This window comes from Acanthisitta chloris, unplaced genomic scaffold (genome assembly GCF_000695815.1).
Source record: "Acanthisitta chloris isolate BGI_N310 unplaced genomic scaffold, ASM69581v1 scaffold1620, whole genome shotgun sequence".
Taxonomy (NCBI): Eukaryota; Metazoa; Chordata; class Aves; order Passeriformes; family Acanthisittidae; genus Acanthisitta; species Acanthisitta chloris.
The window spans coordinates 63,573-90,036 of NW_008650851.1; the positions used below are offsets into that span (position 1 = coordinate 63,573).

Below are 26,464 nucleotides of genomic sequence, written 5' to 3' on the forward strand. Positions count from 1 at the left end.
TCAGAACAGCTTCCCAGTAACTACCCTCTGATACGTGTCTTTGATTCCCGAGGGATAGATTTCCATTCACATTGTTTGTAACTGCTTCTGCTTTAGCACTGTCATACAAATAAAAATAAATGAAGGTGCAATTAAAATTACATACTGTCACACACTGATTTGCTTTGCAGTGGAAAGCAGAGCTCCAGGCATCAGTTTTTCCTCAGGGGCACAACAACAGTATAATTTAGCATTAAAATGCCATTTTGTCACTGGAGTCTTTCCAAGTTTTATTTCTTGTAACCATCATGCTCTGTGTAGTCCTGCTTCATCTCTCCAATGTTTCTGGTACTGTAACTCAAAACTGCTGCCCTTTGCAGACTCACAGAATCATTGAGGTTTGAAGAGACCTTCAAGATCATCTAGTCAAACTGTCAATCCAGCACCACAGTAGTCACCCCTAAACCACTTTCTTTAAAAGCAAACAAGACAGGTTTTGAGAACAGGATGGAACCAGATCTTATGTGCTCATTCCTCACTCTGTTTTGTCCTCTTCCTCTGCCTTTCCTCTTCCTCCTCATTTGGAAGATCTGCAGAAATCATGCCTCTTCTCAACCACCAGATCTGTGCTACTATGAATTTTTTCTTTCTTTGCAACTTTTTTTTCTACTTGTCCAGTAACTGCTGTCTGCCAGTAACAGACATTTTCTTCTCCTTTGAGTACACAGGAGCTTTCAGGGACAGTCAGAAGGCTCTCCTGCATCTCCAAAGAAGTTCCTGTTTATGCCTGTGTTCCTCTGAACAGGAATCCAGCATACCTATCTGAAGAAAAGTCTTTATTTAAACACTAGAGTAGCAAGAAAATACATGTCTGCATTTTGAGAGTCCAGCCATTTTCCATTTGTAAGCAGTTCTTCCCTTCAGATAAGACAGTTTCAGCTCTCTTCTTCTCAGTGAGATTATCAAGGGGTTGAGTGGCATTTGAGGATTACCTGGGCTTTCTGTATGAGGCTGAATTTTACTCTTTGTGTTGATCTTTCAAAATAATCAAGAAACTATATTCCTTACCTCTGTGTTAAAAACATGGGCAGAATTTCATAAGGGTTTCATTTTCTGAGGACTGTGTGCTCCCCATGGGTAAAAGAGAGAGTCCAGGAGGTGACAGAAGTGAATTGTTGAATGGTAGTTTACCATTTGCTTCCTTTTGCAGTACCACTTCAGGATCCAGAATTCCTGAAAGTTATTGTATTTGGCACTTCTTTTGAGTGGTACAATTCTAGCAATAATATGAGTTTAGGAAACTAATGGCTTTCATTAACAAATATGTAGAAATATTTCTGGTCTTAATCTGGAATTAATTTATGGCATCATGAACAAAAAAGCAAAAATACTATTAATAAGACTAAACCAATGATTTTGATAATTTATTTGAGACACTTATTAAATTTTTGTTTCTGTCTATTTTTAGGACATGTTAGAAGAAATACTGACTTCTGTATCTTGGTCATAGTACTAAAATGACCTTGAACAATTGTACTGCAAAATTGCAGATTTCTTTCATTATGCGTAAAATAGTCAAAAACCGAGTTTTCTGGATGATGATAAAACACAAGTTAGATTTTTATGAGATGTGAACAAACAAGCTAAATGCATGATTGAACAGTTTATCAGCTATGCAGTAACCACATATCCCCATTAGTAAGTAAACTGTTAGAAAAGCAGGGATGCCCTGAGACCTGATGTTGTTTTGATAAAGACAAAAAGCAAGCTGTGAGAATACTAGCTTTGCTAAAATGTCCCTGGTGATTTTAGTATATTGTTATTGGACTTTCAACTCTTAATTGCCTTTTAACTGAAGACACATGTTCACAGAATGTTTTCTGCCACAAACTGGAAAAGCAAGCATGTCCAGTAACCTACCTGTTCAGTGATCAGTTCTAAGAATAACTGCATCCCATATCCCAGGTGGCTTTTGGCAGTGTTGAATATAAGAGGTGTATCTGATCATTCCAGTGGCCCAGTTTTATAAATGATATGGCCAAAGTAGCTGAGCAATCTCAATTCTAGGCACCATGCTGTCTTTAAAAGTATTGAAACCTTCCCTTAAATAATAAGGAAATGGGTACTACTCAAAAGAAATAATGAGGTCCAATTCTATGGACCTACTATGACATGATGTACCTGACGTTCCTGATCAGCTACAGCCCCAAGGGCCTCTGCTTAAGGATAGCTAGGATGCCCAAGTAAAAACTGCCTCTGAGCAGCAGTGCATGTCAAAACCATCACTAAACAGTGCAAAATTCATTTGGTTAACTGAAATGAACTTTATAAATAATGAAATTGTGTTTGTATAAATAACCATAGGGCAAGCACAAAGTCAGTTTTAAGTGCTGCACAGTCCTTGTATTGGTCTTTGATGCTGCAGTGAATTTTACTCTGAGCATTTAAGGGATCAGATTACATGTGTAATCCAGAAAGTGAGTTTTGAATCTGCAGTCCTTTGAATCATGTCCAGAAATCTGAAAATCCCACTGTTTCCCATTTGTGTTGCACTGTAACAGCTGAGCTGGGCAAATGGCAGGCTCAAAATCCAGCACTTTTTCTCCCCATTTCTGATCATCACAGAATCACAGATTGACAGTATCAGTTGGTTGGAAGGGACCACAATGAGTCATCTGGTCCAACCTCCCTACTTGAGCAGGGCCATCCTAGAGCATATGGCACAGGGTTGTGTCCAAATGGTTCTTGAATACCTCACTGGAGGTATTCAAGAGGTACATCTCTGGGCAATCTGTTCCAGTGGTCAGTGACTCGCACAGCAAACAAGTTCTTCCTTGTATTCAGGTGGAACTTCCTGTGCATCAGTTTTTGCATGTTACCTCTTGTTTTATTGGTTTCCACCACTGAGAAGAGTCTGGCTCCATCATCTTGGCACCTCCTGTTCATGTACTTCTATACATTAATGACATCTCCTCTCAGTTGTCTCAAGACGGAACAGGCTCAACTCCCTCAGCCTCTCCTCATAAGTGAGGTGCTCCAGTCCCTTGATCATCTTCATTGTTCTCTGCTGGACTCGCCCCAGGAGCTCCATGTCCCTCTTGTACTGAGGAGCCCAGAACTAGACACAGTGCTCCAGGTGTGGCCTCACAAGGGCTGAGTAGAGAGGCAGGATCACCTCCCTCGACCTGCTGGCAATACTCTTCTTAATGCATCACAGGATTCCATTGACATTCTTAGCCACAAGGGCACATCGTTGATTCATGGACAGCTTGTTGTCTGCCAGGTCCTTCTTCATAGAGCTACTTTTCAGTGGGTCAGTGCCCAACCTGTACTGCTGCTTAGGGTTATTCCTGCACTTGCCTTTGCTAAATCTCAGTTGGTTCTGCTCTGCCCATCTCTCCAACCTGTCTACATCCCTCTGAAGGGCAGCACAGCCCTCTGAGGTATCAGCCACTCCTCTCAGTTTTGTATCATCAGCAAACTTGCTGAGAAGACACTCTATCCCCTTGTCCAAGTCATCGATGAATAAGTTGAACAAAACTGGGCCCAGTATAGAAGCCTGGGGGACACCACTAGTGACAGCCTTCAAACTAGACTCTGTGCTAGTCCAGCTAGTCTGTGCCAGCTGACCATTTGGGTCAGAATGTGCTCTTAATAGGCTAGGATGGATGGCACTGATATCAGTGACTGATTTTTGGCTGGATCTTTACTAATAATATCATGTTGATTCTATATCAGGGCAGATATGTGAAAACTAGCAGGTAGAATTTGGAACTGTATTCAGGGACAGAAATCTGTAATAGAAGGATTTTTTAATCTTCTCATTTCACAGACATATTCCTGGTCATAGGCAAAAAAATTGACATTTACCCAAAATTGTAACATTACCTGGTTCTTGTAGATACTCATAGTCATACCCCAGCTCTCTAGAGGATTTAAAAAATTCTCCATTTCTGTAAAGAGGGATGAAGGGGACCATGTAATTTTCTCGATTGTGCCCAATTGGTGCATTGGCTGCTGGATAAACTTCTAGCATGGGCCTATGTCTTCTTAACCATTGCTCAAAAATGCTGTGGAAGGAAAAGTATGTCAGTTAGTGGTAGATATTAGCAGAAATTTTCTTCTTGAAGATTAAAAAAAAGTGTTGATTTTTTTTTTTAAATCCTGGGGACAGAGTGTTATGCAATATCTTGTGCTTATGTGTATAATGCTTTACAAATTATCTGGGGTTATTCACTTCAGTGCTGAGTTCCTATGCAAGCTTACAAAAAGCACAGGCTTGCAGTGCTGCAGAGAGGCTGAGTATGCTTTTAAATTCCATAAATGTAGATCCTTCTCTTGTTGTGACTTGACTGCAATTTCTGCTTAGCATTTCATATGGTTGTGAGGGATAGAGAAAAGTGGATTAAAGACCTCAGTCCTTCCTCCTCACTCTCAGAAACATTTATAGCTGGTTGTGAATGGTCTTGTTTCCAGCTCCTCTGGCCTATTCCCCTTCCTCTAATTTCATACCAAGGGTCTTCACACCTGCATTAAAGTATGGTTACACCATGGCTGGTTTGACATCACCAAGAGAGTGGAAACATCTGAGGAAGAAGTCATAAGCTATGTGAGTCCAAAAACATGAGAAAGCATGTCAGCTGTCAGTAAAACGTCTTTCTCCAGCCATAGCTTCCTCACTGACCTTAGTATTTGCACTGTTGTTTTACATATTCTCACACCTCTCTCCCAGCTGCTCTTGTGCAGCTCAGTACCCTCATCTTAAACATGTTATCCCAGAGGTACTACCAATGTCACCAATGGACTCAGCTTTGGACATCAGCAGGTCTGTCTTGCAGCCAGCTGGAACAAGCTCCATCCAATATGAGGACAACTTCTGTAGACCCTCCACTACCTAAACCTTGCCATGTAAACCCAATACAAGCTGTTACCCACACCTCCAGCCTCAGCTGCTCCTTTCCATTTTTCTCTTCCAAAGTTTCTCCTATTAGCTGTCTGTCAGGGCGGGTCTGTATGTTAAAACTTGCAGGCAGAAAGCTTAAAAGCTGAAGTATGGGAAGAGTTTGTATTGACATTTTCAAGTCAACTACTGGATGTGTTTGCAAAGCAAAATTAAGAACTTTCCAAAACATTCTCAGTTCTCCCTTTTTATCTGAGCTTTTTCTGCTCAACTCTTCACTTTCTTTCAATTCTCAACCATTTTCCCTGGTATTTTGTGTTTATTCACCTGGATGTGCCAGGTTGGAACAGGGAAGGTTGCAAGTTGCTGCAGGGCAAGCAGATTTGGGTATCTTCTGCATGAAGAAAGAGAACCCCATGCTCAATCAGAAGATACTGCTAGTAGGCTATTATCAGCATTGAGCTCAGGGAGAGGTCTCTGGATTCATTTATCAGTTATGTGGGATGGAAATGGTCTAAGAAATCTGTAAACTGTACTTTAATTGAGATCTTGACTCAACAGTTACTCCTCCTCAACACTGACCACTGACTGGAAGACACAGATTTCCCTCCCCTTTTAATTAATAACCAACTGTTCAGGGACTCAAATTATCTCAGAGACACAGACCCTAAATGCAATTGCTCAGGAGTATCAGGATCTCTGCAGATTATCCAGGGATTCTGCCAATAGATTTTTACCTCTTGGTTTTGTGCAGAAATGTTGAGGAAACACTCTGCTTACCCCGCCAAATTAAAGCCTTCTTACACTCATCAAAATAGGTAGGGGGAAAATCGTGGTTCATTTTTTTAGGATCAAACAAATGTAATAGATGGAAACATCACTGTGTTCATACACCTTGTCAACCCTTAACAATGCAGGTATTACTTTTGATTAAAATCTTAATTTGTGGCTCTCTTCATCAGTTAATTTCATCAACCCTGTCCAGAAAAACTCTTATCTGAATAATAATATATAGATGAAGTTTTCAGATGACTAAATTTAAACAATATCAAGGCTTCAGCTGCAGTTATCGCAAGGAAGTTTGAACAGAAACTCTGTCATCTTTGGAGAACAGCATAAAGAAATTCAGTAATCATTATAAAAAGACATAGAATATAAAGGAATGATTTAGCTTGGGGAGGGATGGAGTGTGGGGGGGTGTTGTACTCCAATTCTTTCCCTGCCTGGCTTTTACTCGTGCCTTGGGTAAGGCATCCTATCAGTGCCTTATTTTACCAGCAGTTGTAGATGGGAGCTGAGGTACTTCCTGGGGCCTGATTTTTAGAAAAAGCTGAGCAGTCACATTCTGAAAATCTGGAGAGCTGGTGAGCACAAGGTTCAGAGCTAGAAGTCGTCATTCGCCTGAAATAGCTTTGCATGACATGCCCTGAAATGCGACATCTTTTCTGGATGATTTAAGTGTTGCTGTTGCATAAGCACTTTCAATAAGAATCCTTAGGCCAGTAATCTTTCAAGCAGGATGCAAATGCAAAGCATTTCCATGGAAATGAACATATGGACTTTTGGATTCCTTCATTTGCAGTGTGGTTCCCACATTAAGTATCAAGCTTTTCTTAGCAGTAGCAGGAGCATTGAATTGTCTGCCCTTGCAGCTGATCTTTAGATTTAGATGTGATCGTATGCCTCTAATTACTGATCTGATGAGTCGTGCTGATGCACAAGATATGTTCCACAATTCATTGAGCTGTTTGGGAACAGTTCTTTCCATTAGCCATTATAAAATCATATAATCTTGGCTGAAATCTGTTTCATCTAACATATCTGTATGCCACTGTAGAAATCACAGAAACATGCTTCAAGGCTTTAAGAGCCACATTTTCCTTTACTGCTCTTAGAGCAGCTAGTCCTGTGCATTTATCTTGTAGCTGGTTTTGTTGCAAGTTTTTTGACACTTTGAAAGATTAGGATCATATTCTGCTTGCTAATAAAGTGATTGGGTGAAGTTGCATTTGTTATTTCCACTGAAAGGCTTGTTCCCAGCTTGTTCAGTAAGATGGACTCAAACCACTTCTTTTTATTGGCAAGATAATGCATGATGCTCTGTATTTTCATGAGGATGTTCATGTTTTTTTTCTTTTGCCTGAGAAAACTGTCAGATTTAGTATATCGGTAGTAATTTTTTACATCTTCATCTCTTTGTATTTCTCCTTTTAAGGGGAGCACTGCCATTTCCCTGCCTTACTCATATTTTGTAAGTAAAGTTACAAAAGAGGAACCTTACCCTTGCTTTTCACGCAGTTTCCCAACTTAGTGTAAAAAGAAAACTCCCAATTACATCCAGCTGGGGAGAAAAATCCATGAAGAGGGCACAACTTAAGCTATATCTCTGTTGGTGAAGTACAAATAGTTCTTGTGGGCACCATAAGCCATTTAATATCAGAGAGTTACATTTTATGATTCCCCAGCCAAGATTGTTAAGTCCCTTCATACATTTTTAAAGAAAACTGAAATCCTGAAGTAGCCTATGGCTTTTGCTATCATTCAGGTAGTGACATTGGCACAGTGCTCCTATCCTTCAGTCTTAACTGAAAAGATCTGGGCTCAAAAAAATTGTATATCTGGAGAAAATAATCACACTATGTTTTGTTTCAGAGTACTATGACCACTGGAAAGCACATTGTAGGATACCTCTTTTCCTCAAATAAGGTGCTTTCTTCAACCCTGGCTACATTTAAGGCAGTTAGCATCAAGTGTTTTCTCTGTCATGCAGCGCTATCCTTTCCTGTAGGCAAAGAGAACACATCTGAACAGCTACAATGGATCACTGACAATTCTTCCATGTGCCTTGGTCTACAGAGACAGTTGTGTTATCCAATAACAAGCATGTGGTTTCCAAGACAGAGAGAAGTCAGTGCTTCCATCATCAGATGTTGATCTACTTACAGCTGACAGAAGTTTTCTTCTCTTCCCTTAAAAGCAACCATGTAAGTTGCTATCTCCTGCTAGTGTCCTGAAAATGTGTTTTTGTTTCCTATTCTTTTCTCAGTAGCTTGGAAGAGCTTAGGGCTGCAGAACTAAAGCTACATGCTGAGAGACAAAATGCTCCTTTGTGGAGTGATAAAGTTTCCGGTAGAAAAGCCAGGTTTGTGACAGAGCAGCAGACTTGAACTCCCTAGAATTGCTGGTTGTCTTGGCAAACCACAGCTCTTATGTTCTCTTCATATTAAGCTCTGCATCCTTTGCTGTACCTGATTGCCTAACAAAGTAAGACAATGAATTAAAGAACATCTTAAAGGCTATTTTATTCAATGTTGCCTCCCTTTCTTGACATAATTTGACTAATCAGATCAGGGCTCTGGAATATCCAATCTCCATGCTACTTCTGTGCAGAAAAAGGTACTGGACAGAAATCCAGTGTGAGAGAGAGAAATCTGTCTGGCTCCTACAGAAGTCTGGTTGATTACTTTCTTACTCGGCATGTAGACAAAGAGAGCAAACAGATAAGTAGCTATTTGTATAGATGGAAGTGATATTTTCTAGAGACAGAGTCTTTTTTAGCATTGCAATTCCAGCTAGACCGGCATCATCTGGGAGATGTTGGCAGTGCTAAAGGCAGCAGATAGGGTGTTAGCATGGTGGGGAAGACAGGACTGGATAAAGGAAAGAAGAGGAGCTAATCAAAAGTTGTTGGGATTTTTATTTGGAGAATGGAAATGGAGAGAATCCAGCCTGGAATTAGCAGAAATAAACCATAAATACTCCAGAGTGACAGTTCTACCTAGAAGGACCATGGGCAATCAAAACTTAAGAAATAGAAACTTAAAATACGGAAATTAATTAAATGAAATAGTGATTAGTCTCCTGATAGCCCCAATGCCCTTTGTATTTCTTCAGCAGCAAGGAAAAGTGGCTTGAAAGGGGTAGCTTTTATTTAAAAGCCTAAGGCAGCTAAGAAAATAATTCTGTCTAGATTAGTGCAAAGACCATTTGCATCTGTAAGGCTTCTTCCTTCTCTTGAAGAAATCAAAGTGCCCAATCTGAGTGTCCCAAATAAGAGACTGGGGAACTGAAAGGGGTGGGAGAATGATTTGAAATTTGAAAGATGCCCTGTCTCATATTTAGCACTCAAAGAGGCTCCAGCTCTCTAAACTGCAGTTCCAAAGTAGGAATTATTTCGTAGTGGGTGTAATATTAAAGTACTTACTAGATTATGATGATCAACACACAATGCAAAGTTTTTTTTGTGGTAAGACATGGAATTTTAATATTGTTGAATGAGTTGGATTTAAACAAATGTAGATTAAAATAAGGCTCAAGGTTTGGATTTCAACATTGGAGAAATTGATCCAGGGCAATGATTAATTCACTGTCACTTAAACCGTCTGATTCAGTCAGAAGCCACATGCTTGATGCAGAAATAGCTAAGAGAGATCATCTGGTCAGAAGGATTCCCAAAAAAACAGAGACAAAGAATATTCTTCCACCATATTGGAGAAATTTTAGAAAGCCTTACAGGCCTCATTTTACTTTAGAGAAAGTAAGCACAGAGTGAAAATTATTTGCCTAAGTTCATACTAGACATGCTGTAGTGGAGTGGGACCTCAGCTGTGGAGCCAGTTGATGCCTACCAGGCTATGGTACCTTCTGGACTTGGGTTATATCATTGCAAAGCATGGAGTCTCAATTTTATTTAGGTTTTTGCTATACATCTGTATACAGGTCACTCTAACTGTTGATAAGGTTAATAATTGCATATACCAGCTTTAATAGGTCCAAATAACTGCTGTATGGTAAAGAGTAATAAAGGCACCCACTTGGTATGTTGATGTTTTATCAGTTTAAATTTTCATTCAGGGAAACTTATTTTTTTGCAGAAAAGTTTTAGTATGGTAAGGTGCTTTTACAGAGAAAATTAAAGCCATCTATAAAAGACATGGATATGTTACTTCCATTTAATTTCTTATAAATAGACTCAAATATTTCTCTTGTTCCACTCCATACGTAACAGGTTTTACAAAGTGAAATGAAATGAGCCTTAGTGGAAAATTAATTAAAAAAACAAAACAAACAAACCCACCTTGGTTTAAAGACCGGTGAGAAAATAAGATTGCTTTGAGGATGATTAAAAAAAGGCCACCAATATATATTTCTAAATTCATATTATTTTATGAATAATATATGCAATGGGATTACAGATAATGAAAGGATGAGTCAAGAAATAAATGGCTTTACGTTGCCAGTGGGAAATATCAAGTAGAGTATAAAAGCATTGCTGTATATAGGCTGGATAACTTCATACTGTTCCAGATAGTGATGTGCACTCTGAAAAAACATGCTGCTTGCAGGAAGAAAATCCTAAACTCTAGAAAAAGTAGAGTGAAACAGTAAGAGTAGGCATTTTTGTTTTCATTTTGCAAAGCATTCCTTCTGAGGGCTATTTCCCAGCAGTGTGCTTCCACAGTCATGAGCAGAGCTACACTTGGCCAACTGAATGTAAGAGGAGAAACCAGACCTTAAATGTCTGTTTCTAAAGATTTCCTTGTATTCAACCACCTCAGAGATACTGAAACATGTTGTAAGCCTAACTGTCCCTTCAATCCGGTGTGTTTTACCTTGCCATTCAGGACATCTGGAGAGAGGGAAAGAAGAGGGTTCAGTACCTCTATATGAATTCCTCTGCCCCACAACCAGGAACATGTGTGACCCTGCAGGTTTCCCCAGTGGGAGGACTACAGTCCCCTTATGCTGAAGGTTCATGGTCACCCTGGATCTGTGCCACTACAGAGAACACAGTACAGATTTTCTCCTGCCTCCTACCTTCTTGTCCTCATTTTCCTTTTAAGTATTTGCACAACCATGCCATAAGTAGGATTAAGGAACTGATTTGGTTTAAAACCAAACATCTCATTTGTTTTCATTTGTTCTGGGACAGCTGAGGTGAGAAAGCCACAGACCTGATCCATTATTTCACATCATGGCCAGTACCAGCACAAGGAACAAGCAGAGGTGAAAACCTCTGGGTAGCATGAATTGCTGAGCAGGACTTCTTCCTAACCTATGTGCCAGGTTAAACTGACTTAAAGCAACAGTGAAACTCTGCCCTTTGTTTCTCAGTAGCCTGATAAACCCATGCCTCAGCTAAGCTTGCACTCAGTACTATCAATTCAGGAGCTAGATAGTCACTTTGTAAGCCACTAATAACTTTATTGCATTCAAATCTGAAGCCATGTCACTAGTTGTGCCAGGTTTGACATGGAAACATTCATTCCTCATCTACAGTTGTGAGACTGAAGCTAGATCAGACTGACTATGGCAGAAGGAAGGCACAACATTGTTGCTTAGAGCTCATTTATAAAATTTATTTCAACATTACAAGATCTGACGTTCTGTAGAAGAAATCTGGCAAGTAACATGTATTTGCATTTGAAAAGAAAAAGGAAAAGGAAACAAATTGAGGAAGGCTGAAATGGCAGGCCAAGGACTGCAGTTACACAGTAGTCATCACTGTAAAAGTTTGCACTAGTCAGCTGGTATTACAAAGTCACCTCAGGTAATTCCCATCCCAAGCATTTGGGAGAAACATTGGTACTTCAGTCCTGAAATAGTTGCTTATGCTGAGGTTGTAAAGTCAAGGCACTGTACTGTTTGCCAATGTATGTGGTTATATTGCAGTATTCTTTTTCTTTCTTTTTTTTTCTTTTAAGTTGGCTAAAGACACTACAGGGACTCTCAGGCAGGTTGTAAACAAATTACACCGTCATAATGCAAGTGTCTGATTAAAAATTAAGATGCTGCCCTCAATTATTGTGAAAACCCATCCAAGGCCTCTGAGGCTATCTCCCCCGCTGGTGAATCACTGCTGAGGACTGCCCTTGGTTATAGTGTTTCCTCTGATCTAGTCCCAGCTGCTGGGGAATGTCCAGGGGCTTCCATCACCAATTCCAAGCTGCACCATGCAGCAGGTACCTGCGGCAGCAATGCCTCTTCCATGAACCCTTAGAGCTTAGAACCCAAGTTACTTCTGTGCTAGTGCCTGGACCAGCTACTGGAGACATCCGTTTATGCATGGAAGCATGTATGTGTCTGCCTGTGGGTGAGGCAGCTGGAGATCAGGGGATCCAGTTTATGGGTAGACTGGATGCCTAAGGCAGGTTAATCTGCATCCAGACTGTCTATGTGTATATCTCTATATATTTATTCATATTTTCCCATCATAGGCTTTCATCCTGGCCAGACATGGAGGTCAAGAGGATAAGGCTATTAGTGCCACTGGAATTTGTGTGAGTGCTGTATTTCTTCCACTGATCTCTGCATCTGGTCGAGCATGTTTGCGTATACGCATATATATACCAATCGTGCATATGTGTGCCTATTGGGAATACATGCTCTACTTCACTACTGGCTGGTCCCAAGAACATGAAGTTGTGGTAGCCATACTACCTTTAGGCGTCTAGATTTGTCAGCCTCTAACACTTTAAACACAGACTTGCACAAAGCAGACAAAAAAAGAATGTTTTAGCCTGGTGGAGCTGTTCCCTCATATAATATTGTGCTTCTGATTTCTTTCTCAAAGCATAGATTCCCATGTGGATCGATTATATGACTCTTAAATATGAATATTCATTTTCAGGAAAGGTTTGTCCTACTTTTTTTTCCCTTTACTTCATCTGAACCAAAAATGGTTTGTTTCTAGAGGGGAATAGACCACCTACAACACTGAGGATCAATGTGCAGATGACACTTATTTATTCAGCAAGATTGATACTGGCTGCAGACTGTCTCCTAAAGTACCTTTCTCTGAGTAAGGCATAATAATGTAAACTATGCTGACACCTTCCCACCCATTACAAAGTACCTCCAGAGCTGGGAGGCATGTGACACCTGAGGATCTTGGCACTGCTCTGCTTCACCATCTCACTGCAAGCATTCCATCTCCTTTCTTCTTACTGTACAAACTGTGTGCTTGGAAAGTGTCAGATAAAGCAAAGAGGAGGGAGTTAGCAAAAGTGTATTCTCAGTCAACCAATCCCACCCAAGAGACAATCAATGCCATTTCTTTTGCCTATGTCCCACTTTGTTGAAAGCCTCAATGTTACTGCAGCTTCTGGGTTCATAGAATCATAGAATATCCTGAGCTGGAAGGGACACACAAGGATCATCAAGTCCAGCTCTTGGCCCAGCACAGGACAGCCCCAAGTATTGCACCATGTGCCTGAGAGTGTTGTCCAAATGCTTCCTGAACTCTGGCAGACTTGGTGCTGTGAGCACTCCCTGGAGAGCCTCTTTCAGTGCCCAACCACTCTCCTTTGCAAATCTAAACCTCCCCTGGCACAACTTCTTCCTGTGTATGAGATATTTTTTATATTCCCTCTATCAATGTGATTTAAAGCAGTTTTTCCCCTTATCTATAAAACACTGTCTACATGTCTGTCAGATCAAGAGAAGAGAAAGTTCTTCAGACTTTCCATCTGAAAGTGTTCCTCTTTCTGTTAAACAATGAGCATCTATAGCCATTTGGAGAAGATGCAGTTGGGTCTGTCATTGCTGCTTTGCATTCTCATTTGGGTGCAGAGGGCTATTGTAGCTTCCAGTCATTGCTCATAATCATTCAGTGCTCCAAGTGTTTCTTTTCTAGAATAAAAAAGTTCAGCAGCTCCTCAAGCCTCTAGTGTGAGAAGAAGCTGCTCAAGCACCAGAGTCCTGCAGATCAGTCAGATAAAATGTTCCTGAGCAGAGATCACTGCTGGTGGTGTAAGACCAAATGTGTCTCCCCTGTCAAATGAGGGTTGCTGAAGTCCAGCAGTTCTATTCCCCATTTGCTAGCCTGATTTCCTTTAGTCACATTGCAAAATGTTTTACCCTTCCCAGGAAACTCATATAGCTACTTGGGGCTTCAACTCCGTTGCAGGTAAGTCAGCTTATGCCGCAAAACCTAACAAGCTGGGCAGCCCTGCAACCCACTTTCCCAGTCAATGAACCCCACAGAAATATTCCTGGTTTTTACCTTTTCAAAAAACTAGGTAGGATGAACCAACAAGTGCTGAGTCCAGGTTCTGTTTGATCAGTTGCTATTAAATTACAAGATAAAGAGCTTTATTTCTACTGAAGAAGGACATAATGGATAAGCTAAGCATGACACTACAGGCAAGAGCTGAGTGTTGAAAAAATTGTAGGAATCTGTGCAGGGGAATGTCCGTATTCTATAGCGTGGGAGTAGGTAGTGCATTATGATAACCCGGCTGTTGGCAAAGCAAGCTAATTCCTGTGAAAGCTTATTCTGCACCTCTGCTGGAAAGAAATGTGTTTAGATGAGGATTAGCTGGGCTGAGGTTGTCAGATGTCTGATTTAAACTCTATTGCTTTTCTTAGGCAAGTCAGCCTTTGTTTAACACCAACAGAATTTGTCAATAACTCTGCCAAGATGCAGGAGAGAAACTCTTATTCCTTAAATAGCTGTCGTCATGTGCATTGCTGTTCAACACTGCAAAAACCATGAGTGCTTTGTAAAAAGGAAATACAAATGCAACCATGTGCTGCATGGAAAACAAAAGCGAACATTTGCTGGAAGTATATCCTGTGTTAAATTTCTCAGGTTCATCTTTGCCATGGTTTGCAGCTATCAGAAAAAGAATCACTTGAAGCAGGAGGTAGTACAAATTCCAGCTGCTCCAAAGTTTAATAACTAGTTTGCCCTGAAGAGAAAGATAGCAAGCAGATTAAAATGAACTGCTGTGAAAGTAGCTGGACTGATGCTATGGGACCCACTTCTGTGCTCTGTAATTCAATTCTTTCGAGACTGAGTTTGTCGTTATTGAGGCTCACAAGGGCATGTAATATATAAATCACATCTACAGTAGTGAAGTGATAATTTCTTTTGATGAATAGAAGGTAGCTACATGTGGGTGAGAAAAGTACCATGTTTTCCTGTGATTTTTTACAATTTGAACAATTACATCAGCTATTGTTGTGAAAGTGCTGCAGGAAGGAAATGCTAGCTATCTGCATCCGAGCTCGTCTTGATCACTGTGCCGCAGAGACAGCTTTCTCCTCCTCCAGCATTAAAGAGAATAGGTGGAGACTAACTGTGCAGCTCTTTTGAAGCTGCAGGGCAATGTAATCTTTCCTTTTAAAAACCACTAATTGCTTGCAAAATATGTAATGTACGAAGTGATCCATTCTGTAATTGTGTTGGCTGAACCAAAATCTTGCCGTAAGACTCATATGAAACCTGCACTTTAAATGGGACTATTTGAACTGAACCTCCCATACTATTGATTTTGAAGAGCAGAATGGGACATTACAAACATCTAGACTGAAAAATGACGTGGCAGGAGAGATTGCCACCTGCTGCATTTCACATATCATCCAGATGTCTATTGAACCTTTCTCTGGTCATTCCCGTAAAGCAAGATGGAGCAGCAGCACTGTAGGTTTTAGGTATGCTTTATCAACAAAAAGAACATTTATGTCCACAGCCTGATCCTCCTCCTTATTTCTTCTTGTCTCTGACTCTGTATGGTCTATCTGTTGATGGCCAGAGAACTTACTTAAGATTGTTGGTTACTTTAGATGCAGATGCGGCCTCAAGTGTATTATAGACTCAGTCCCTCTTGGGCCACTGGGGAAAGCAGGGAGGCCTTCTTGGAGGAGGGATGCTCCTTTACTTTTGCTTCTGACCACTACTCTAGCCATGGTACAGGTTATATGGTCTGTAGTGTGACTCTTTAAAGGCTATTCCTGCATCCCTTTGGGTGCTTTGCAATTGCAGTAGTAGGAACTGCCCAGGCTTACTGAAATAGATGTGAGAGACCAGCTCAGTATCTTTGTGTGTGATTTGCCTTTCAGCCTCAGGCACAGGGGTATCAAAAGAGAGATACTGGGGAGCTGTGTTTCTCAGCAACACCCCAACCTTCCCACTTACACTCTGCTTTCCATGGATATATTTATGTGATATTTCACAGTAGATGTGAACTCACTCTGCCCACGTAGTGAGCCCACTTTGAGTGAGTCAGCTCCATCAAACAAGCTGAGTAGCTCTGGTTAACATGCCTCAAAGCCTCAGAGGTTAGGAAGGAAACGTTAGCAGCTCCAGTTCAGTGCCAACCAAGGGCTTGTGGTAACAGAGGGAGCGTGTGTCCTCCTGCACATTTGTAAACATCCCTAAGGGGAAGCAAAATTTTAGAATGAAGAAATTTCATTTCTAAAATTGCTTATGCTCAAGTTTCCCAGCCCTTCAGTACTTATATGCTCTGTATCTCATACTTGTAGGGATTTTTGTGTGCCAATAAAGCTTGTGACCAAAGTCATTCTTTGCCCACCCCCTCATATGAAACACTCTCCCAGAAAACAGTTTCCTTTCCCTGATGCCACACCTGATACAACAGAGCTGCTTTCTGTGTTCTGGTGGCTTCCAGCACGGCAGCTGCTGTAACAAGGTGATTTTGCTAAGAATCAGGGAAGGATGAGAGCTGGGTTTTCTTGCTGCCATGCTACAGAGCCTGCTGGTTGGATGTAGCTGTGTATACTGATCAGAGCTCTCTTCCCAGGAGGAACCATGTAATATGCACAAAGCAGGGAGAAGAGGCAACTGCCTCCCAGGATGTATCACAAAAACATCATTAATTCCCCTAAGAGCTTTGGAGGTGGAGAGATAAGTTTCCCAGGCTCAGTTTTATTGCATATAGAAGTAATGGGTCATACCCCCACATACCTTAAGCATTACATGTGTTGTGAGTATTCATATTATAGTAATTTCTGAACTTGAGTTTAAACAAACCTTCTGTGCTACGTATTGTGCAGAAATAGAAGTATTTTGAGTGGACTCATCCAATCAAAAGACAAAAAGGGGCTTCAGCAGAGATGTTTGTGCCTTAGCTGGCTGCTAGTCAGGAGTGGGAGGCATCCCTGCCCATGGTTGGAACTAGGTGATCTTTAAGGTCCCTTCCAACCCAAACTATTCCAGGATTCTATGACGTCCTCAAATATAATCTTCATAGAATCTCAGAATCATAGAATGTTAAGGAGTTGGAATGGACCTTAGAGATCATCTTGTCCCAACGCCCCCTGCCTTGGGCAGGGACATGTCCCACTAAACCAGGTTCCTCAAGGCTTTATCCATCCTGGCTTTGAACACTGCCAGGATAGAGGCATCCACAACCTCCCTGGGCAACCTGTTCCATTGTCTTACCATCCTCACAATAAAAAACTTATTTCTAATATTGAATCTAAATTTCTCCTCCTTCAGTTTATACCCATTACTTTTTGTCCTATCACTACAGTTCCTAACAAAGGGTCCCTCTCCAGCTTCCCTGTAGGCTCCCTTCAGATACTGGAAGGTTGCTATGAGATCCTCACTCAGCCTTCTCTTCTCCAGGCTGAACAGCCCCAACTTTCTCATCCAATCTTCGTAGACAAGGTGCTCCAGTCCTCTTATCAGCCTCATTGCCCTCATCTGGACTTACTCCAACAGTTCCATGGCCTTTTTATGTTCGTGACACTGTCTTACTGACTGTAAGTGGGGCTTAGAAGGAGATGCCTGCATTTCAGCTCAAAGAGAGCACAGCTTAGCCAATACTGAAGGTGTGTTTCTTTAGAGGGATAAATCAGCAGCAACACCAGCTGGCCTGCATGTCAACAGGTGCTTAAGGTATGAGCAGGTCATCAGCTCCAATGCTGCTGCCCTCATTCACCAAGGTACCAGAGGATAACAGAGCTGTTTGGGACAGGAGGGTCAAGGTAATCTACATAGTGTTCCTGACTATTCATAGACCTACAGGTAAAATGGTTTATGGGGACTTGTTTGGATATTGTGCAACTGCTCCAGAGTGATCACATTTAAGTGCTTCTCCATCTGTCATTGGCTTCCTGCTGCCTTGCCTGTCTGTTTCTGAAGTGGTTATTTCCTCTCTCTTTATCCATTTTCAATGCATTGAGTGTATGCCTACAGTCCCACTGAAATCATACAGCTCCCACCGACACCATCCCACTACTCCCATATCTGCCACATCACACCATGAACATGGGTTGGGTTTTTTTCTGTGCAGTACTACTTTATAATGCAGATGTTTAATTGGAAATGTTAACCTAAAGGTTATGAATATGTATCCTGAGTAAGAAACAACTGTAACTCCCACCACCTTCCACAATATTTCACTCAGCAGCCAAATATCAAATGATATATTAGCAAAATGCAGAAGCTTTTAGAAGGTACAGTAGTATTTGTGAGCATTAGGGGCTGTCCTGAAAGTGGTGCAAAAACTTACCTAGTTCAGGAGCAAATCTCAGGGGCTTTGTTCCTAAAAGCTGCTTGCTCATCCTTGGACATAGAAGTAGTTCAATGATGCTTGTAGTTTCACTGAGTGGAATGACTTTAACTATGTTTCACCTTGCCAGGGACAATTATGAAGGTGACTTCACCTCATCCACTGCCTTTACACGGGCCCTTGGGAGGATACAGGGCTGGGCACAGACTGTAGGATCCTGAGCTGGCACAATGCAGAAGCCCTGTGGATTTACTGTCATTTTGTGAGGAGGTATATTGCTAACGGCAGCCCTTTGACTTGCCTTTGTCTAAAAGATTTCAAGTGGCTCCAAGCCATAGTTCATTCAGCTCCAGAAAAATATAACTTTTAGGCTGTGTCATAATTAATTTTTTTCACAAGCATACCTCAAAACACAGTAAGAGTCTTGCTGTGCCCATATCAAGAAATAAAATTAATCATTCACTTAGTATTTATGTAGTGATTTCTCCATTTTTGCACTGTTTACTAGTTAGCTGATATATCATTGTATTACAATCTCCATCTCCGCTGTGCCTCAATCACGTTTTGGTGTCTCTAAGTTTCTCTATACCAAATAAGGAAATGATTCCTTGGACTCATGCTTTACCTGTGTTGTCTCCCACTGGAGACAGAATTACTCTTATTTCATGTATTAAACAAGTCTGAAAACCAAACATTGCCTTACGGGAATTTCTGATGATTCTTTTTGAATGCCTTCTCTCCAACTCTTCCAAATTCTTGAAGCAAATAATTTTTAACTGCTAAAATTAGTTCTTGTTTCCTGACAACATTTCAAAACAAGAGAACAACTTGGGTTTTCTTGTGCCATTTTTTCGTTTAAAAACCCTGAGATGACATTTAAGAGAAAATGAAAATGTTCTCTTTCAAAAACAGAATAAAAATAAGAAGCTTATATTTTGACATCTCCTAGGAATGAAAATCAAATTTCCTTTTCTTAAAGTATTTTCCAATATTTTTTCTTTTTTTTTTTTTTTAAAGAAAGGACTGTCATGAGGATGAGTATATTGGGTCTATAACGTCTGAAAGTGACCATTAGGTTGGCTTAGGGAGTGGGGATGTTGCTGATATGCAAAACAGGATGTGCAGATTTTGGGTTCTAATATATTTTTGAACAGATTTCTCTATACATGCTTTTAAGTTTAACACTGTACTGATAAGCAGCGTGATAAGCATTTTATTGTTAGATTCCCAAGTAAGTCAGAATCTGGTACTTCCTAAAGCTTCCAGCTCCAGCCTGCCACTGAAACAGAAGGGGTTATTAAGGCATCCTGCAGAGGAGTCTATGGCAGCTGATGTTACTGCACAGCACAGAGACATTTGCCTTGCTTAGACAGAATTTGTGGCTTTTTCATTGGGCTCTGAAGCTAATGCGTAGGAGAGTTCCTTCTCCACTTACTTGGAAGTGTACATCTATGTCAGTGGCTGTAAATGAGTGTTTCAATTCACTGTGTCACCTTATCCTTGACTTGGATTACTTTCAGCAGAGTTCATGTACACACACACAAATACACATGCACATCCTCCACCCCTTGTTTCTTTCATGCAAAAAATTAGTCCTGTGTGATAGCAAGCAAAAGTAACCAAAGAAACAAGAGTAGGAATGTCCAGCTGTGTCCTGATATTGCCATTTCATAAATTTGTAAATGTAGAAATTGCTATCTCCTGTTGCTCATGTTGCTTGTATACCTGAGAACCATAGTCAGAGGCTAAGAATATGCCAGGACCTGCACAGACTAGCACAGTGAGAGTCCCTTAGTGATAGCACTTATAACATACAAACAGGACAAGGGACAACATATAGATGAAAACAAATGGGAGGAGAACTAGGTAGCCATGCAGCAGGACTGCAGTAGTCCACCCATCAAGTGAAGGTTTCAGTTCATTAATGTCTGAGCTATTCTGCAAGTGTCATGTCAAAGGGAAGAACAGTGAATCTGTGGATGTGCAGTATGAACAATGCCCAGCCAGGAGGCATACTGAGGCACTTGTCTGAATGCCAAACAGATGCACAATAAATATTGCTATAAGGAACATTTTGCAGGGGTAAGTTCCTTAACAATGAAGAAGAAATTATTAGGGAATGTGCAACGAAGAGCCTTGACAATAGAGATCAGTTCATCTGATGTGAAGACAGCCAAGATGTGGTAGAAGGGCATGCACAGAGAGGAACACCTGGATAGAGCATTCAGTTAATGCAGTGATGGTTGCAGCAGTATTCTGAGCTGTGCAGTTATTCATGAAAGGTGAAGAAAACAGGTCTTGTAATGGTAGCATTTCTAGCACTGACAATCTGGGTCTAGCTGTAGTCTAACAAATACTAGACTTTAGAAACACAAGAGACTGAAATGATACAGCGTGTCTCCAGAAAATCAGTTCTAAATTGCTTGTTCTAAAGCCAGGGCCTTTGGAAGTCATCCACATTATTGTAATAAACCCTGCCTATTGCTGCAGAACTTAGAAACGAGATGAGAACTGAGGGCCTATTGCATTAGCTTCTGTATGGGCATAAAGTTATATGGAGATCTTTATTGGAAAATTATTTTCCCCATTGCTATTTAGCTTTTCTTGCAGTTTGTAAGGGAAATTGTTGGGAATGGAAAATTATTTTCCCCATTGCTGTTTAGCTTTTTTTGCAGTTTGTAAGGGAAATTGTTGGGATGGGATGTAGAAATCAAGAAGAGAGCTATGAAACAAATGAGAAGAATGAGGGAAGGCACATTCAAAGGACAGAAGTGCAGGGAGAACAGATGAAGATACTATGTGGCTATAGGAAAGGAGCCTGAAAGATTCAGCACAGAGGAAAGAGTTCCTTTTCAGAACACAGAAAACACCCCAGTGAGCTCAAGTGGGACTGTGGGCCCTTGCTTTCACTGACTGTGCAGCTGCTCCTTCCAGCTTGAGTGGGTTGACTCCTCCCTTGTTATTCCCTTGTGCTGACTGCAGAGCATATCTGAATAGTAAAGAGATTTGCAATTAAGAGAAATGCTTCAGAGAGCTAAAAAAGCTCTTGTTTTTGCTGAATGTATATTTTTTTGCATCTTTTTTCTCTTTTTTTTTTTTTTAAAGCCACTCAATTAACAACTAATAGTTTCCAAGGTGGTCACCTGCTTCTAGCTAGCAAATAAGAAGGCAAGGAGCCTGATTAATCACAGCTAAGAAAGCTGTTGCCTGGGTACCTTCATACTTCTGCACTGCTAAAAGGGAATGACCTAAAAAAGAAGAGAAGCATTTGTAAGCCAATGCTTTTCTCTTCACCAGAGGGATCTCAACTGCATCTTTGCTCTGTCCATCCTTCCCTCATTTTGTGCATCAGGCCCAGGCAGGAAAGGCTGAGGGACAGCAGATGGGAGGTTGACTGTTGCTCAGATTTGAAAGCAGCTCCTAACGTTTGGCTCACACCTGTCAGCATACTTCGTATACACTTGTTTATCCTCCTCTGTACCATATGTTTCCATGTAAAATCAGTTCCAATGATCTATTGCCTTACTTCTATCACTCCTATTATGGTCGTAACTGAGCACTTCACAGTCGTTAATGCATTTACCCTGACAGCATCCCTGTTGCGTAGGCATCTAATATCACCCACTGCAGAGATGGGTTAGCTGAAGCTCAGATCCACAGCTCCTCAAAAGTCTCATTGAAATTGATGGGAACGAAACACTTCTCCAGAGGATGAAAGTTTCGGAGAGCAATCTGCATGCTCAGTTTCACCCAAGGAACTTGCAGTCGAGTGAGTAAATTCCCCTTTTCGGTCCTACGTGGATGCTCAAAGTGCTGGACCATTCTTTTTTTCTTGACACAGAGCTGTTCCCTCGCTTTGCAAACCCAGCAGAACTATGGTGTCCAGGTTTTTTAAACCCTTTGCCAGTAAACCCCCATGTTACAACTCTCCATGTCCTCACCAAGGCCTGGAAAGGATGCTGTCCTCGTCAGAAACTAGTTTAAAAGTGAGTCAAAATCCCATTGGCCCAGTGTAGTGACAGCTCAAAGGTATTCTGCTCAAATGAGAAAAGTTGATAAGGACCAAAAAATGTGCTTCTGCTGCTCTAGAGACTGTTTATCCCATTTCCTCTATTCTTTGTATTCTTGCTTGCCTCTCAGAAAAGAAGTTCTTTGCAGCCCTTCAGATTTAAAGTTATGTAGGAGAGGAACAGGGATTTTTAAAATGTACTGTATGTACCTATCAGTCACCTACTTATTAATTATAACTAAAAGCATGATTAATCTGTCATGGATAAGGCTGCTAAGTAACCCTAATCATGCTAATGCATTTCTGTCACTTATACAAAAGGCAGCATTATTATCAGTTTTTACATCCATGTGTACTAAAGCCCATATACACAGCAGCTGCAGAACACTGTAATGTTCTTTCTGCCACAGATGGGATGAAGTTGCATCATGCGTATCTGTATTGCCCCCACATTGCCTGTGCAGTGATTTATTTCCTCAACACTTGTAGGATTTAACAAGGTTATTTTTTGCAAATAATTTTGCCTTTTAAAATGGATAATAACTACAGTTATGAGAGATATTTCCAGGAACTCATAATGACTGTGCCTGAAATACCTCTGTGGAAATGGCCAGCATGAAGACCAAGGTGCTGCTTAAGCCCTGCAATGAGTGGGATCTAAGAGATGCATAGATCCTATAACAGTGTCAATGTCTAAAGTAAACAATTATTTTGATATGGCATATCATAATTCTTTCTCTTCTGTGTTCCTTTTCTCTGAATATTCAATTGATCCATTTTTTTTAATACCTTAGTTGTTGGAAAGTTAATTTCCAGACACCAAACTCAGGATCTGTAACCACACCTGAAACCCTTGTGTATCCATCCTGCCAAGCAGTCAGTGCATGGATATGCTAAATCACAGCTAAGCTAGACTGTTTGACTTTTAAAATGTTCTGAAGAGAAGATTTTCACATAACAGTTTCAAAACTGACACCTCTGGAAGACTAATTATACCCTACAGTATTAGGAGCAGAAGACAGGGGGTCACACTTTGAAGGAACCATTCTACTGACGTCTGGGTGGCCTCCTGAGGCTTGATGCCCTAATTATGGATGGATAGATTATGAAGAATACAATCTTTAGGCTCATTAATTATATAGTATATGAACTATATGTTTATATTATTATATAAAGACATTATATTAAATTGTATTTATTATATATACTTTCTATTCTCTTCATATATATGAAATATATATGAGGAACAAAAGCCTTACTTCAATTTTGGTATTTTACACCTATAAGGTTTTTGGTTAAATAAGATAAAGTTTTGTGTAAGAGTTTTGGTGTGAACTGCCTGAAACTAAAGAACTTCACTGCAAGATGATATCTGCAAGTTGTCATCTGCATATCTACTGTGCTGCAAGCCTCAGTGACCCAAATGAAGAAACCAGTTTGGTTTTCATCTCAACAAGCACCTTGCTGCATGCAGTCAGAGTCTCAGTCAGTAGGTTTTTGAGCATGCAGATTTATGGAACAGTCCCATGAGTTTGTACGGAAGTAAAGTTTTTTATCCAAAGCATCGAAATAGTCAAGTCACAGTCAGCGCAGGGGGAGAAAGTAGAAGAAGATTGGTAAGAAAATATAAACTGCTCCAGAACAAGTGTTGTTTGCGTGGCTTTTACAGTCCTTTGCTTAGCTAACTCTTTTTTTAAAAAAAAATAATTTAATTGCTCTTTAGTCATCACAGTTTGGTGTAAATGCAGTTCACAGCAAATTGTTTGTAGTGTTTTGCATGAATTATAGTGACACAGAAATTTTTTTAAGTCACCATTAAATCTTGGAATGCTGCCCTTAATGTACCAATTTCACTATTTTCTTGCTAAACTGTGCTCCTCAACCCTTTCTTATTAATAAACATGATATCCTTCTGTTTGCTTTTCTTTCATTCTGCACAGCTGTACTCTTCTCTTTCATCAAGAGACAGTCACAATTTTGTTTGTCACACTGAAATATGGATTTTTTTCTTCTTTATTTATGAATAGCTCGGATTTTCCTTATGGAATAGAAATTTAAACAGCACTGACATTTAGAATGTAAAGGAATTGCTCCAACTGATTATAGACATGTTAAAATGAGTCACACACTTTAGTTCCAAACTTCCTGACATACACATCCATATATATTAATCATTATGACATCATTGAAGAACTATTTTTGCCTTGTTAATAAAAGCTGAATGCATTTGCCAACCTATCAAATTATATTTAATCCAGTGAACATACAGACAGGTTAGGAAAGACATGTGCTTTCAAATAACAGCAGAGCTCAATTGTACATGTCTGAAAATGCTGTGCATGTAAAGGCATGTAACATATTTGCAGTGTTGAAACACAGGTGAGCAGCACACTGTAAAAAACCCACCAAATTATTTAGGTTTGATAAGAAGAATTAAACTCACCTGTCGACAAATGCATGGTGTAGTACAAAGATAGGATCATTTGCTGAGCCTTGTACTTCGGACATGGAGCCATTCATGTAGATGTGAAGTGCATTATGCAAACTGCTTTGCGATGGGTTTGATATTGCAGTCTGTGGATCAGCAAAGCCTGTAGATTCAAGAGCAAATCATATGGTGATATGACAATGTGTATAATTCTTTTTTCAGTAACAGTGAAGATCAAAGTATCTACCTTCCCTTCATTTGCATTCAGCTTTTTAGACAAGAGCTTAGGAAAACATGTAAAGGAGTGCTAATACATTTCAAAGGCATAGCAAAGATGAAATTAAAATAAGCTAAATTAAAACTCCTGCCATGTAGCTAATGCAGCATGTCAGCAAATGTACTGCTTAATTGCTGTATATTTTTAAATTTCTTTGTGCATTGTGTCTGGCTGTTAAAAGGCAACATAATCCCGAGAGACATTTACGTGTGTGCATTTATTTATGTTGAGATAATTTATTCACTTTATTTATATTTTTGATCTCTGTACTTATGGGTTCCTAGGATAAAAAAGGCTATTTTATCTCATCATGCTCAGTCATTTATTAATCTTTATTGAACATGTTCTTTTGTTGATAGAAGCCAACACAATACAAGCTATAATCTTTACAAAAGGATTTGGTAAGAAATCAATAATATTTCACTCTCAGACTTGCAGGATGGAAGTCTGTGGATTGCTGATATTTTGGAGGACACTTAAAATATGGGTTTTGAGAAGAGCTTACACAGACCAATCCCCTAACAGGAAATACTGGAAGATGAGCTTCTCAATCAGTTTTTATCTTGGTAGCCTGTCCATACATCACCTCTGATGTATGTAGCCCTACTCAGCATCATGACAGCCAAGCTTCCTCCCTACCTGTAAGGACTCCTAGTAATCAACCATCTGATCCTCCTCTGGAATTTTCCCAGAGAATAATAGCAGAAGCATATGTTGTTCTCCCAATCTGTTTCTGAACTTCATGTTAGTTCTACTATTTAACCCATACCACAAACTTCTCTTTTCTGTCTCTTTTATTTGTTTCCTGAAGATGTCTTCTTGCAATTTCTCTAAGTAGTACAATGAAGAAGCATAGTAGACACAAAATAAAACATCTTTTCCATTTAGTAATCAAATTAAAAGGGCTGCGAACAATATGGTCATTGTGTTGATCCCCGGTGTTTTCCCAATATTGTTGCAGTTTATCAGGTCTGCAAGGTGGGGAAAAGAAAGACCTTAACCTTTTTCTTTGCAAAATTCCTCATAGACTTTGAACTCTCAATTTATTTATTTATTTGGACGAAGAATTATGATTTGAATGACAATCAGTAATTGTGAATCTCCTAACAGTCCATCTATTTTATGCTGTCACTCACATCACAGGGCAATTTCTGACTTTGCAAGTTGGATTCCTTTTGGAGAAAATCTAAAATGTGCTAGCCATCAGTGGGTGTTCTTTCATGGGACCGAAATACAGCTAGTATGAAAGAAATGCTTCCCTCTCAAAACCTTAATGTGTAACATGGAATTTGGGTCCACTGTTTTGCTCTTTGGATTTGTTTCTCTTTGGATCACACAAAATATTCATCGAGAATGTGGGTAGAGTTGCCTTATAAGTAGGATCATACTCTGTGAACCTGGAAACCTGAGTTTTAGTCCCCACTGTGACTCTGATCTGTGTGAAATTATTGCCCCTCATTGGGCTTTGTCTTGTCGGCTAAACTCTTCAAACAAGGGAAGGATATCTGGCACAAACCCACTGATATTTATAATAAGGATCAAATCATAACTGTGGCACCTGGAAAACAGCATACCATAGTAACCATCCATCTTTCTGATTGTAATAGTA

The 26,464-nt window shown here is 40.1% G+C and overlaps 1 protein-coding gene across 1 annotated transcript in view; it reads right to left on the bottom strand.

The window, feature by feature from the left end:
* TYR (tyrosinase) overlaps positions 1 to 26,464 on the bottom strand; it is a 38,743-nt gene that overhangs the window by 3,396 nt on the left and 8,883 nt on the right. The window contains exons 2-3 of the mRNA XM_009070291.1: positions 24,594 to 24,741; positions 3,868 to 4,049 (exon numbers count right to left, since the gene is read on the bottom strand). Of these exons, the coding sequence (XP_009068539.1) occupies positions 3,868 to 4,049; positions 24,594 to 24,741 (330 nt within the window). The remainder of the gene's footprint in view (positions 1 to 3,867; positions 4,050 to 24,593; positions 24,742 to 26,464) is intronic.